The sequence below is a fragment of the Protomyces lactucae-debilis genome (assembly GCF_002105105.1).
Source record: "Protomyces lactucae-debilis strain 12-1054 chromosome Unknown BCR37scaffold_6, whole genome shotgun sequence".
In the NCBI taxonomy this organism is placed as follows: domain Eukaryota; kingdom Fungi; phylum Ascomycota; class Taphrinomycetes; order Taphrinales; family Protomycetaceae; genus Protomyces; species Protomyces lactucae-debilis.
Window position 1 is genome coordinate 284,700 of NW_024467998.1, and position 13,845 is coordinate 298,544.

The window sequence follows — 13,845 nt, forward strand, 5'->3', positions numbered from 1 at the left end:
ACATTTGGTACGATGTATCTAGGGAGATCAGGTCGCAAATGACCTCGTACTGCCCACAGACCACGCATCAACCTGACAAACAAGACCCTGACACCTACACAGAGATATCATCTTTGCGAGCTGACGAGTCAAGTTGTTGCCACAAACTTGGGCAATGTTTGTTGGCCCAGGCTTTTGTTTGCGAGCGCATACCTCTGGCTGTATTCCACAATGTGCTTAATGTCCGTGGGCCAACATCGCGTCCACTTGCGATGGCTTCCTCAAGCAATGACAAAACGCCCTCAGGATTACCATTGCGCGTAAACACCTCCACCAGTGAAGCATAGTTGTTGTCGTTGAATGGGAATTGGCGCCGCTCAAGTGTTTGCCAAATAAACAAGCCTCGCGTTGGCATGCGCATATGTGCGCAGGCATCCATCACAACACTGACACTTGCAGCTGTAGGCCCATGCCCGCCGTGAAATATTTGGTTCCAAACTTCGAAAGTCTCGGCTGCACTGACATGCGCGTACGCTCGCATGAGCGTGGTCAAAATCCGGGTGTGATCCGACAAGTTGACATCCATCTTGATGGAAGCGTGGACTGATCGAATAAGCTCCACCTCACGCAAGTCTTGACCGCCATGCAGCATCAATGTGTACATGCCGGCATCAGGCTTGATTTGTGACTGAAAGAATTGGCGAAACATACGATCAAGCTTGTCGACATCTTGTAGCGCGACAAGGCGTTTGAGGAGCAAGCTGCGCAGCTCAAGTGTATAGATTGGGTCGTCCCAGAAGAGATTGCGAAGCAGAATGGAGATATTCCAGACTTGCTTTCCATCTTTTGCTCTAGTTGCTTGATCGACAATGTGTTGAATGGTCATTGCTGCAGACCAATCTGGGCGAAGCTGACACTGTTCAATAATTGTCTCGAGCTGAACGTATTGCTTTTGCTCAATCAACGAAGGAATTAAGAATGACAGTGATTCTTGAGCAATTGGGAAAGGCTCTTGCTTGAGCAGAATAGCCAGAATCTTTTGTTCGAATGCAGCATCTGGCTTGCGCGACATGATACCGGCTTTGAGCAAATCTTGTAGCACTTGTGAATCGAGCAGCTCAGAAAACCCGGCATTTGCGCTGTCGGCAAAGACAGCAATCGCCTTGTCGAGCTGTCGCGCCATGTTGTGTCCGTGTATGCGCATGCTGAAGGTTGCCTCGTTGGGGAAGATGTCGGACGTGTTTGCAAAGGCCATCCATAGCTGCTCAATCATATTCCATTGCCGAGACAGCTTGGCAGCTCGAAGCATGGCATTGACGGTCGACAAGCTCACCTCGCGCGATGAGGCCTTTTGATGAATGGATGCGAGCGGCTGACGATTGTACACGTCCCAAGCCAACAGACTCGCAAAGGCTGCATCGGAATTATCGCGCTCAACTAGAGTAGCGATGTCTTTGCCAGCTTCAAGGTCATTTGCCTGCATGCAGCTATCGAGCGCAAGGAGATTGGCGGTAGTATCAGGCTTGAGTCCTAAGGACGGCATCGACTTATACAGCGCCAAAGCCTCTTGTGCACGCCCAACAGCATTCAGCCTGTCAAGCTCAAGATTCATCGTGGCAACATCCGCAGGAACTCGCTCTTCCCGCATGCAATGGCAAGCGTCGAAAAAGTCTTGCGACTTGGACCTCTCCGCCAGGGTTTGTAGCAAGACTCGCCACATGTCTTGCGATTGATCTAGTTTCTTGGACGCTTGTTTGCACAAATCAAGCGCTTGATTGCTTGGTCCTGCCGAGGCGAGGGCAACGACGAGTTGTGGAAGGGATTCTTCCAAGCCACTCCATGGGCTTTTTGGAGTAATCTGTGCGGCCCTGTGCTTTTGTAGCAAACCATACGCCTTGGTGGCCAGTTCATCGTGCGCCTCACTGTCTACTCGAAGTGCAGCCAAGATAGACTCTGTCAATTCTTCTTCGCTGAGTTGAATAGTATCGACGCACTCGAGCATGAATGTAACTTCCTGATGTGACAAACCGCCTTGTCTCCGTTTAGATAGCACCTGCAGCCATCTATCACGCTGCTTTGATTGGGTGCTGCTCTGCTTGAACCACTTGAATGCAAAGGCGCGCGGAGCTTCCGTGTGGAAAGCAGCCTGGGAAGCTTGTATACACCGAGGACAGGTAGCTGAGTACTGTGTTCGCTGTACCAGAGGACGCGTCTGCCGCATGACGCTCCATCCGCGCTTCATCTGTGCCTCTGCAGGCCAGGCTGTGTGTGATGATGGTTCTTGTCTCGTCTTCAAACTTTCTCGCGCACAATTCTCACATGACGCGTCGACAACCACAAGACACAAATACCCAAAGACTAGCTAGCCAGCAGTGATCAAAGTCATGGCGGATACACTGGCGCCCAGCAAACCGCTCCTCAGGCCAGTCTCAAGTCCTGCGCCAGATATTCCGGTTTCCGTATCAATGCCCGTCGAGGGCGACCACTACTCGCGCCTCAAGTCACTTCAGCGCCATCTAGAGATGCTCGAACTACAAGAAAAGTTCATCAAGGAAGACCAAAAGACACTGCGTCGCGAGTTTGTTCGTGCACAAGAGGAAGTGAAGCGGATTCAGAGTGTGCCACTGGTGATTGGGCAATTCTTGGAGGCCATTGATCAGAATACGGGGATTGTTGGGTCAACGACTGGTAGCAACTATGTCGTACGCATCCTCTCGACACTCGACAGGGAGCTGCTGAAGCCTTCGAGTAGTGTTGCATTGCACAGACACTCAAACGCACTCGTGGATATCTTGCCACCAGAGGCAGACTCCTCCATTCAAATGCTCGGTGCGGATGAGAAGCCCGATGTCACCTATGCTGATGTGGGTGGCCTTGATATGCAAAAACAAGAGATTCGAGAGGCTGTTGAGTTGCCAATGCAGCAAGCTGAGTTGTACAGGCAAATTGGTATTGAACCACCCCGTGGCGTGCTCCTCTATGGACCTCCAGGAACTGGCAAGACGATGCTCGTCAAAGCTGTTGCCAATGCAACAAAAGCATCATTCATCCGTGTTGTCGGTTCAGAGTTTGTGCAAAAGTACTTGGGAGAGGGACCGCGTATGGTGCGTGATGTCTTTCGCATGGCTCGCGAGAATTCACCTTGCATCATCTTCATTGATGAGGTGGATGCTATTGCTACGAAGCGATTCGATGCGCAGACAGGTGCAGACAGAGAGGTCCAGCGTATCTTGCTGGAGTTGCTAAACCAGATGGATGGGTTCGACCAGACCAGCAACGTCAAGGTCATCATGGCCACAAATCGTGCTGATACCCTCGATCCGGCTTTACTACGACCTGGGCGTCTCGATCGCAAGATTGAGTTTCCCAATCTCAAGGATCGCAGGCAACGTCGTCTCATCTTCACGACAATCGCCAGTAAAATGTCTCTGTCGCCAGAAGTCGACCTCGATACATTCATCTTGCGACCTGATGCGTCGAGTGGTGCACAAGTTGCTGCAATCATGCAAGATGCCGGTCTCATTGCTGTTCGCAAGAGTCGCTATGTGATTCTGCAAAGCGATATCGAGGAAGCGTATGCCAAATTGCACAAGACTGAGGGTGAGGGCAGTGCCAAGTTTGAGTTTTACAAGTAGCATACAACGAAGCAAACGTCATCCTTCTCTCATCCTTTCCCCCTCCGATTCCTCGACTCAAGAATCACCAGTACCCAATGCTCTGAGTTCCGCTACCTCGTCACGTTTCGTTGTTCGCTGCCAGAATCGCTTCTTCTTGATATCCTTGTCGTCTTCCTCATCAGCCAGGCTGACTTCCTCAAAGTCAGCTTCGAGCGTCGCTGCTGGTAATGGTTGCATCGCTGGTACAGAGCGCGCACTCCCTCCTGTCGACGGTCGAGGCGAACTGCCACTCGCAGGCGTCAATTGGGCAAGTAAGCCAGGATCCTTCCTGCTATAGCTATACGACGATCGTCGCTCATTTTGTAGTGGTGTTGCAGCTTGTAGCACGTCTAGTGATTGTCTACTCGAATGATGCTGTGTGCCACCGCCATGACTGCGTAAACTGGCACCGTCGTTGCCATCCATACTTGGACGAATATCAAAGGACCGTCTATAACCATCGAACGATGCGCGCGGGATAACGAAACCTGCGCTATCTTCGTCTGCTTTTGGTTCAGCAGCTGCATGGTTCGTTGACGGTCGAAATCGGGATAGGAATGAAGTCTTTTCTGGTGGCGACGGAGGTATAAAAGTGCCTTCTGGGGAGACACTGGATAATTTGTATTCAGGCTCTTGAATGGGTCGTGCAAAGGTCGCTGACGGGCGTGGTGAAGTGCCTTGTTGCGTGGTCGCAGTATCGGTGCCGTCAGGTGTGTGCGCCTGTTTGCGCTGGAACATGGATTTGACATTCTTCATGGTGGCGATGTCTTCTCTTGGTTGATGAGAAGGTCAATGGATGCCACGAATGGCTCGACGGGGGAGGCTCTTGTCTATAGTACCAGTGCCGGTGTGGTGTCTTGTGTGGTCGCAGATGACGGAGCGCGACTGAATCAACTACGACCAAGACAGACCTGGACCAAGCAGTTGGACGCTGCAGCCAGGATGAGGGGAGGACTAGTACAAGAAGTACATTCAAGAGGCCATCCAAAGCTATATCGAGTGCCCATCTATCAAAGCCAGCGAAGCATCGCTACACCTCCTCGTACATGCTGACATTCTCCTGCGAGCCAGCCTGTAGATGCGTCCAATGTATATGCCTGCCACCACCCTGTAAATGCCCAGCCGCAGCCAGTGCCATGATGAGAAACGCTTGACCCTCGGCAGATGTCCCTCGGCCCTGCATATTCCCTTCATGCCCATCCTTTCGAGCAAGCACACAACCCCTGAGATGCCCATCTTGGTCCACAAGCGCAATCAGTGCGGTGGTCATGCGATCAGCTGCTTTCACCTCTATCGCCTGTGCAGAGAGTAGACCGAGCAGTTGAAGTGTGTAGATGCTGTAAGCGTACATCGCCGCTGATGTACACTCCACAAAACTCGTCTCATCCTCCAGCACAAAATGAAAGAGTCCGTCTGGCCGTTGATGCGCTAGTACACTGCGGAGGGTTTGCAGTGTCTTACCAGCCAATTGCTCTGCTTCTTCCTGCCAGCCTTCTTTCGGTAGTAGTGAGAGGACACGTACGCAACCGGCCATGGCCCATCCATTGCCTGTACTCAAATGTTCACGTCGCGCGATAGCATGACTCTCGATATTCCACGATTGTGACCATAACCCCGTCGCTTGATCGCGTAGATACTTTTCATAGCCGTTGAGTTGTTGGAATCCTTCAAAGATGAGAGAATCTTGATTCCAGGAGGAGCCTGTTGCAATGAGTGCCGGTGGTAGCATGTACAATGCATCTACCCAGAGTTCCCCAGCGCGATGGACCAAGAGTCCCTCGAATGACCGACCTGCCGTTCTTCTGATATACCCAACAAGTGACCGTGCAGCCGACAACCAAATCGTATCGCGTGTCTGATGATGCAGAAAGACAAGACACTCACCAATTGCGCAAAAGTCAAGGGATGACTGATCTGTTTCATTGAGCAAGACGCCTAACCTGCCCAAACTATCTGATCGAGCAATCATATCATACGCCAATCCAACGATACTGGGGAGTTCTTCGTCAGGTCGCCATTCATAGAGTGCTTGGGCTGCGAGTGCTTGTTCCCAGGATGCGCGTTGCATGGCTAGTAGGATTGTTTTGAGGCGGGTGATGAGCGCGTCATGTTGATGCGGTGGCATGGCAAGGCCACTGTGATGGCTGTGCGTCGGGCACAAGTTGCTGGGGGAGAAGCTTGAGGGTCTGGTCTGGGTGTGTAGATGTGTGCTGCTGCTGCTGCTGCCTGCTGTCACTGCAATTGGAAGCGGAGGAGCAGCTGACATGTAGACTGATGATGGAGCACTCAAGGGAAGCAACGAGCAAGGACAGTGAGGGATGCAATCTATGATCTATGGAGAGGAGGATATCGCGGAGCAGGGCCAGCCGCATGATGCGACATGCTCTTGATCCTACCAGTGCAAAGGACCTCCAGGGCTTGACAATTGACTGGCAGGCAGACTGGAGCGATACTGCCCAAACTGCCCTGTCGTTATCGCGTGAGGGCTCTAGCTTTCAAGATGAGCAAGGACAAGGCCTCAAGGTGCACTAGGTAGCTATTGAGCTGATGCAGCTGAAGTAGCCTTGATGTCTTGAGGTCTTGACAGAGCAGAGTTCAAGACTATAGCTAAATAGCCAGTATATCTAGCGCTCTCTCGTCATCCAGATGCCTCTTGCCAAGAAGCCCTCTTGACCCCAGCCTAGCAGTCATGCAGATGTAGGCTCATGGTCAGCCGAAGGACAGTCTAATGCCTCTAATCCTTGATCCAGCTCCAGCACGTGCCGGCCATGACGAATGCGCAACAGACCAAGACCAACAAGCGCACCCTCCCTCCTTCACCCTCTCCCTCACACTACACACGCAGTCAGATGAAGCTCTACGGCATCTTCGTCGTGCGCAACGAAGCTAAACCAGCGCACGAAATCGTCAAAGCAGTGGATGTCATGGACTTTGGCTGGATGGCGCGCGGCCAAGTCGAAACATTCATGAGCTTCACATCGAATACCCTCGCTGAACGGACAGCTGCAGGTGTACGTCAGTCTGTTGTTGAAAACAGCTACAAATTCCATTTATACAGTCGAACAGAAGGTGTCTGTGGTGTGATTATTGCTGATGAAGAGTATCCTGCGCGCGTTGCCTTCACACTCCTCAACAAGGTCTTGGATGAGTTTCTAGAGCGTCATCCACGAAGCAAGTGGGCTATGGGACAACCAAAACTGCCTATGCCAGAACTCAGCACATACCTGGTCAAGTATCAAGACCCAAAACAAGCCGATACGATTATGCGCGTGCAGCAGGAACTCGATGAGACTAAAATCATCCTGCACAAGACAATTGACAGTGTCTTGCAGCGTGGTGAGAAGCTGGAGGACTTGGTGGCGCGCAGTGATCAGTTGAGTGCACAGAGCAAGATGTTTGCGCGGCAGGCGAAGAAAAACCAATAGCTGCTGTGTGGTGATGTAGGGCATATGAATTGCTTTTGTGGTCGTAAGCTTATGCTCTGTGTCTCTCCTGTGGTGTCTTTGGTTGATGGCTGCTGGCTTCAGTGTATGGGAGACAATGGGACTGCCTTGTTTCGGGCTTGCTGGTCAGATGATCTGCTTCCCCGGATTTGCGGAGACTCAAACACGCCGACAGAGACCACACACTACTACATCCAACCAGCATCAGCATCATGTCCAAGCCAACTCTGACCAGCCTGCCAATCTACGACGCAGAAGAACAGATCCCCAACGCAGCACCGGAGGGGATGGAACTCAAGCAGCGCGCAGACAGCACCTCGTCGGAGCAGTCCACGGCATCACTGGAGGAGAAGCGCGCACAAGTGACAACAGACCAAGGACTGCCATTCAAGCTCCTGCCAGTGTTTGAGCAATAGCTGGATGCCATACGACTTGTATACCACTAGTTCAACGTCGACTGCCAGCTGTTCGCGTTGTCTTCGAGGCAATATGGTGGTATATGTCGCAACTGCTGTACATACGGATGACGATGAGACACACGATCAGCCAGCTTTACTACCATTCCCTTATATCCTTCATTTGAAGGCACTGCGTAATAAATTTTCAAAGGTTGATCAAGGCTGCAGATGAAATGGAAAAGTGATTGCTATGAGCAACTAATCGTTTCTAGCATGAGCAAGCTGATGTTTGAAGAGAAGTAAGAGCCAAGGAAGGTTGAACAGCCATGGTGAAAGCATATGTTGAATCTGTTGCTTTCGATCGGTTATTGCGCAAATGCTTGAAGAGAAGGATAAAAGCACATGCTGCAGGTGTGGCCAAGGCACGAAGTGTCGCTGTGCCTCGGGCTCACTTGTAGGGCATTTACAATTCTGTGCATGAGCCACTTCCCCCTGGTCCCGTGGCCAATTTGGTGTGTTTTCCTGAGCCCGTAGTCTCGACAGTACAGTCGCTGGAGAGCAGTTTGCGGCCGCTAACCCAAGCGGGGGCTTTTATTGGGAAACAAATGAGCCTTCCCCTCTTCATCTGACCTTGAAATTTGAAATCGATATCAGCTTGAGTATCTCCATCATTTTTGCTGATCTCATAAAGACTAATTTGCCAATGCATATTGGCGACCTTGTAAAGGTCTTCCCCTTGGAACTTTTCGGCATTGATGCCATCCTCGGAACAATAAAAATCTGTACCATCCCAAGCCCTGACTGCTTGAAGCACGCCAAGAGGGGCCATGATGAGGGATGTTTTAAGAATCAACATGCTGGGTCTGATGGTTAGTCATGAATGCTATTACTGTCGGTGATAGTACCTGTAGCTGAAGTTTTGTTGCGATTGAGTCTTCCGAGATGTTTTGCAGGGATGCGAATGATGAGGAGGAACGACCCTTTTTATATCCTTTGCTGGTCATCCCTGCGGACTGGCTTGGACTAGAGTTGCTTGAGCTATTTTGTCCCAAAACCGGCGCCCATTTTCTTTGTCGCCATGTGTACAGCCAGACAGCGCAGCTGTATACGATCCCTGCGAAAAGGTGTGATGGGATTTAGCTCTAAAAAAAAGCTACGTCGTGCTCAGCTCAACTACTGTCCCCCATAATAAGAGGGAAGCGAAACAGAGAATCCAGCCACCCAAGGGTGCTCAGACTCTCCACGCCGGACAACGCATAGTGCCATAAGGCTATTTGCTGGTCATAGAAGACACAGCTAGAGTATTCTCAGGTAGCGCCCGTTGACTTTGCTGATGACAGCGTTGACAATGCGCGACACGAAGGAGAGATGTTCTTTCGGTGGGTCGACAATGATTTGCATGATGTCGGCAGGGCTCGAGTCAGGCCAACGCAGCCGTATGTCCGCCAGTTGAGCTTCGTGGTCGCAGCATTCGAGCAGTGCATGCTGCAGAGTCTCCACAACATCGCCGGTCGGCTTGCATGCCGGGCAGGAGCGATCCAGCTCGTCATCCCTGTGTCTTCTCCCTCTATTGACCATGAGCTGGTCATTACTGCCGCGCATACGCGCAATCCATCTGCCAGCATATCCGTCCTGCATCTTGACATAAGGCCTTTGCTCCTTGAACTCCTCGAGCGAGACTGGTGTAATGTGTCTGTATAGCGCGTTGTTGGCACATTCATGCACCCAGTTCTCATAGTGCGTCTTCCAGAGCGACTCAGTGAAGTCTTTGCGGCACGTTGGAGAGCCGAGAGTCGCACCGGAGCCATTGAGAAGTGTAGAGATCTGGCTGTACCACGTTTTGCCTGCAGTATCGTCTTGAGCGTTGATCTTGGCTTGTTCAAAAGCAAAATGGGCGAGGCGATTGTCGGTAAGGTTCTCCAGGTAGTCTGCAAAGCCAATGGCAATCTGCTTCCTCCTTTCTGCTACAGGCAGAATCGCCAGGTCCACAATAGCCAGCAGTCTTGCAGCATGACGCGTGAGGCCAAAGGTTTGACGACACCAGTCGGTCTGCACCTGCTGCATCGCTTTGAGGTCTTCCGAACCGCCATCAAACGAGATCTCGGCGCCAAAAATGATATGACAGTCGACGAAATTGAGATAAAGCGTACGCAGTTCAGACAGGCACATGTGGCCAAAAACCTTGTCAAGTGAGCCTATTTGGAACCTACCAACTCTGGCGCGTTCCAGCATGCTAGCATTGTGTTTTGTGCTTGACCAGGTTGACTTGCTGCTCAGGTGAATGCCTAAATACTTGTAGGAGGCACACTCTTGAATCAAGGCGCGAGGCGCTTCAGGCGTCCGCCCGGGCAAGGAGAGCTCAATTGCACCGAGTTTTGCTCTAATCTTCCCATGCAGGTGTACTTGGAACTGTGTCTTCTCGGTGTTGATGAGCATTCGATTCCGGCGGCACCATTCATGCGTCTGCAGCAATTTGTCGTTCAGGTCGTCCATAGAGTCAGACACCAATACAATGTCGTCTGCCAAGAACATGCAGCCAACTTCTCGGTCGGCCAATTTCGGCGTATGCGGGGAACTTGTCATCTCGAGGTCAGCCATGTAAATGTTGAAGAGAAGTGGTGATAGAACGTCGCCCTGAATGACGCCGTCATGGACGTCGAAGACCTCCGAATAACCATTGTCTGTCTGTATGCAAGCTTTCGTGTTTGTGTACAATGCCATGGTGGCCGTCAGTAGTCGGCCCGTGAGGCCGTAATTCTTCAGCTTCTGCATGAGGACACGACGTTCAACCAAATCGAAAGCTTTCCTGAGGTCAACGAAACAGGTAAAAAGCGGCTTGCCGTCCTTCTTGTACGTTTCCTTGATGATTCTGAACGTGAAAGCATTGTCACATGTGCGAAAGGTCTTTCGAAAACCGCCTTGACAATCTGGAACGATACGTAATGCATTGCTCCATGCCGTCAGCTTGAAGTTTAGAATCGTCGTGAAGAGTTTTCTGAATATTGGTTGAAGCGTGACTCCTCTGTAGCTGTCTGCAACCGTCTTGAGACCCTTGTTCTTGTAGATTGGAACGATACGACCAAGGCCCCAAGATGCTGGGATAGAACCCGAAACCAGCATGTCATTGAACAAGTCCGCCACCTCTAGATCGTTCAGCCCTCTGACTTCTTGCACAGTCATGCCATCGAGACCAGGGGCAGAGCTTGTTTTCAGCATCTTCTTGGCAACCGCGACGTCAGCTGCAGACCAAACCATGCCTGCATGCGCCGTAGCGCACACAAAGTCCTGTACTGATGCGCCTCTCTTCCTTGCTGCTTCCACCTGCGATGCTACATTAGACGGGTTAGTAAGGAAACGCTCCATCTCCTCTTCATTGAATGTGCCTGACGGCAGATCGCCGAGAAGGTCCTTGAAATGTCTCAGAATCTCGCCATCATCCACGGGACAGCCCTTCTTCTTCTTTCCGATGGCCTCGAGTAGCTTGACATAGTATTCCCGCCTCCCCCTGACACCAGACAGCCACTCCCGCCATTCCTTCTTCTGAAGCTTTCGCAGACGCTTGAGGCGCCGTTTGATATTCCTTCTTAGGCGCTGACACGCGGACTCAGTAAGCCTGCTGGATCGAGCGCCTTTCTCGTTCCGCTTCTGCTTCAAGAGCTTGCGCCATTCGCATAACTGTGGATCAGAAATGATGGTGTTGAAGCGAATCGCCTTAGGAGGAGCCTCAAGTTTGCCTGCGTCCGTGACCGCCTTCGCCCTAATGTCCATTTCATTCTTTTCCACCTGCGGCGCCGACCTCTTGACCCTACGTACTGAACTATCTAAATCGAGCATAACATCCATGACGACCGTGACACACGCGTGATCTGATAGGCTGAAGTCATCCGGGTCCCGTATGTCAAACTTGACGATCTGCTTGCGAACATCTGGGGTAGCGATCGCATAGTCGATTGTCGAGTATAACCTGCTAGTCACCAAGGTGGCGGTCGCAGAATCATTCTTGGTGACATGAGTTGGTCGTGTAACCGCATCTCCGAGCGATCCATCATCATTGAGTACGGACGCCTGGAAATCCTCGCAAAATTTAAGAAAGTTGCGACCTGCCGAGTTCAATGTTGTATCGCATGCACGCGGGTTCAATGTCTGGCCGATACGGCAGTTGAAGTCGCCGAGAATCAGAAAGTCTTGTTTCAGCACAGCCTCATCGTGTAATATCTGTAGAGCTGGGCGCCCCAAAAGCTCCAGATTGCGAGGGGAGTCTTGCGGTTGGTAGGTGAACCCAATCTGCGTATTGTTGATTGACAGCCAGATCCTGTCAATGTTATTCTCCGCGTTGCGTTCGACAATCTTCACCCTTGGTGATTGGAAGATATAGTGCTTGATGAACATCGCCAGCCCGCCCTGTGTCTTCGTTGTCTTGGCAGCGCCAGTCTTTCTACTAGAGGTGACCAACGCGTAGTCTGCCATATTACGCTCGTACATGGCTTCCCTTCCTTTATCCATCGTGGTCTCTGCCAACACGATAATATCGTATTCTCTCAAAAAAATGAGGAAATTTTCGTCATCTAGTTTGCCCAGAAGGTTGCCTTGGACGTTCCAGAATCCGATTGTAATTCTGGAATTTGATTTTGGCACCGGGGCGAGGCTTCAGAGTTCAGATCGCCGAACGTCATCCAGAGGACTGGGTGGCGAGGGGGACTGAGTCTCTGAGACCAAGTCTGGGTCAGCTTCTGTTGAGCGTGACGTCGGTTCCTCGACCGAGTTGGGCGTGCTCACAGGCGTTGCAGGCTCCGGAGCAGGTGGAATAACATCTGACTGCAGACCTCGTGATGCACGAGTGGCTTGTCGCTCCTTCCACAATTCAGACAGACTTTTATACTTGCGTAAATCTGCTTTAGTCGTGGCACCCAGACGTTTGGAGCGAGCGAACGAGGCCATAATCATGTCCCGATCGCCTGTCGTTTCTGGCATGAGACAGAGCACGCCTCCAAATTGGCCAGCCCAGGCCGCACCTTTAAGCTGCGTCTCCATGTTCAGCTGGCGCATGAGCAAGTCCGCCGCGTAATTCGGGCATTTGGGTTGAGGCCCATTAAGTAGCACGAGCCAGTTGTCACGGCCCAGCTGCCGAGCTGATGCCCGAATGTCGCGTCGTCGACTTGGGACGACTTTCCATGGAGCCACAGGTGTTGGGTTCTCCACCCAGTCTTGGCCACTACCGGACGGAGTTCTGCCAGAGTTCACAGACTCCAAGACACAAACCGCGGGCAGTGGGCTTGAAGGGGGTGTGGCTGCGATCAACACATTTGTGACAGGTGTTGAAACCACTGGAGGGCCAGCACCAGTGTTGTTTTTCGGGCAGATCGCCGTTTCCATCCTTGAAATTGATGCGAGCATCGCAGCAATTTTGAGGTTGTGCTCTCGCTCGAATGCCTCGAATTTTGCTTCCAGAGCAACAACCTCCTCCCGTGCCGCCGATAGAAGTGCGGGGGTCACATCTTGCGATGCCTGGACGGACTCAGTGACGGTTTCTTTTGGCGTCGTTGTTGTTGTTGTTGTTATTGTTGTTGTTTTGGCGGTTTTTGCCGCTGGCTTCTTTTGTGCCGGTAGAGCGCTTGAGGTTGAAACAGAAGCATAAGATGCTTTCTGAGATGCTGTTCGAGGTCGTGTAGACCTCCTAGGCCCTTCAGGCTCCACTTCGTTCGAGGGCATTTTTGTGTGTGTGGCTGGTGTGGATATGTCGTGTACGGCACGCGTATTGCATGTGTATTTGCTTTGTGGTGTTGAGAAATCATGGCACATGTGACATCTTTCCTGAAGCTGCAGCATACTCTTGGCATCCAAACAAGCATTTCCTGGATTGACTAGTGCCATGTGGCCATTTTCAAGAGGTCTAGACTCTATACCACAAGCTGACTCGATGAATGGCCATGCGGTAATTTCAAATTTCAGGGGTGTGTGGTAGAATCTCATTTTAAAATGGCTGCAGTCTGCTGTAGCTACAGCGGACTTGATGAAAACTCAGCAAACAGCATATGCCGCACTGTATACTCCCACGATCGAGCATGCGATTTGACAAGCCATGTGCTGTCAGTGTTTGTAGCTGAGCTATAGCCGTATAGCAAACGACATGCATACCGTGCACATTGCTACATAACGCGTTGCCTTCTGACCGTCTACTGAGTTTCAGCAGCTGCCTTGTTTCCAAGACGTACTGCTGGCACTAGCTGCAGTCGCAATCGTTGAAGATATGGAAGATGATGGAAGACACAACCAATCAGTTTGACTGCCAGTTTTTTGTACTCTTTTCCCAACAGCGTTGCGTAAGATTATTCAAGCTTGATCAAGGCTACACACATGAAATGGAGAATT

The 13,845-nt window shown here is 51.3% G+C and overlaps 7 protein-coding genes across 7 annotated transcripts; 2 read left to right on the plus strand and 5 right to left on the minus strand.

The window, feature by feature from the left end:
* Positions 1-6: 6 nt before the first annotated feature.
* BCR37DRAFT_264965 (uncharacterized protein) lies at positions 7-2,275 on the minus strand. Its single transcript, XM_040866741.1, has one exon. It carries the CDS (start codon positions 2,219-2,221, stop codon positions 95-97), a length of 2,127 nt encoding a protein of 708 aa, XP_040726378.1. The 5' UTR covers positions 2,222-2,275; the 3' UTR covers positions 7-94.
* BCR37DRAFT_378380 (One of six ATPases of the 19S regulatory particle of the 26S proteasome) lies at positions 2,204-3,973 on the plus strand. The gene has a single exon (XM_040869034.1). The coding sequence runs from the start codon at positions 2,364-2,366 to the stop codon at positions 3,612-3,614; it is 1,251 nt and encodes a 416-aa protein (XP_040726379.1). The 5' UTR covers positions 2,204-2,363; the 3' UTR covers positions 3,615-3,973.
* On the minus strand, positions 3,587-4,525 carry BCR37DRAFT_264962 (uncharacterized protein). The gene has a single exon (XM_040866740.1). The coding sequence runs from the start codon at positions 4,389-4,391 to the stop codon at positions 3,672-3,674; it is 720 nt and encodes a 239-aa protein (XP_040726380.1). The 5' UTR covers positions 4,392-4,525; the 3' UTR covers positions 3,587-3,671.
* A 140-nt stretch (positions 4,526-4,665) lies between these two features.
* BCR37DRAFT_391947 (glycosyl hydrolase) lies at positions 4,666-5,760 on the minus strand (the record flags this gene model as incomplete). The annotated part of the gene is made up of 1 exon (XM_040871082.1): positions 4,666-5,760. One exon carries the CDS (start codon positions 5,758-5,760, stop codon positions 4,666-4,668), a length of 1,095 nt encoding a protein of 364 aa, XP_040726381.1.
* Positions 5,761-6,484: 724 nt separating this feature from the next.
* BCR37DRAFT_366198 (snare Ykt6) lies at positions 6,485-7,060 on the plus strand (the record flags this gene model as incomplete). The annotated part of the gene is made up of 1 exon (XM_040868273.1): positions 6,485-7,060. The coding sequence occupies one exon, from the start codon at positions 6,485-6,487 to the stop codon at positions 7,058-7,060; it is 576 nt and encodes a 191-aa protein (XP_040726382.1).
* A 656-nt stretch (positions 7,061-7,716) lies between these two features.
* BCR37DRAFT_265083 (uncharacterized protein) lies at positions 7,717-8,560 on the minus strand. The gene is made up of 2 exons (XM_040866742.1): positions 8,382-8,560; positions 7,717-8,339 (listed from the first exon to the last, which is right to left on the minus strand). Exon 2 carries the CDS (start codon positions 8,330-8,332, stop codon positions 7,940-7,942), a length of 393 nt encoding a protein of 130 aa, XP_040726383.1. The 5' UTR covers positions 8,333-8,339; positions 8,382-8,560; the 3' UTR covers positions 7,717-7,939.
* Positions 8,561-12,051: 3,491 nt separating this feature from the next.
* BCR37DRAFT_265248 (uncharacterized protein) lies at positions 12,052-13,784 on the minus strand. The gene has a single exon (XM_040866744.1). The coding sequence runs from the start codon at positions 13,444-13,446 to the stop codon at positions 12,124-12,126; it is 1,323 nt and encodes a 440-aa protein (XP_040726384.1). The 5' UTR covers positions 13,447-13,784; the 3' UTR covers positions 12,052-12,123.
* Between the last annotated feature and the right edge of the window lie 61 nt (positions 13,785-13,845).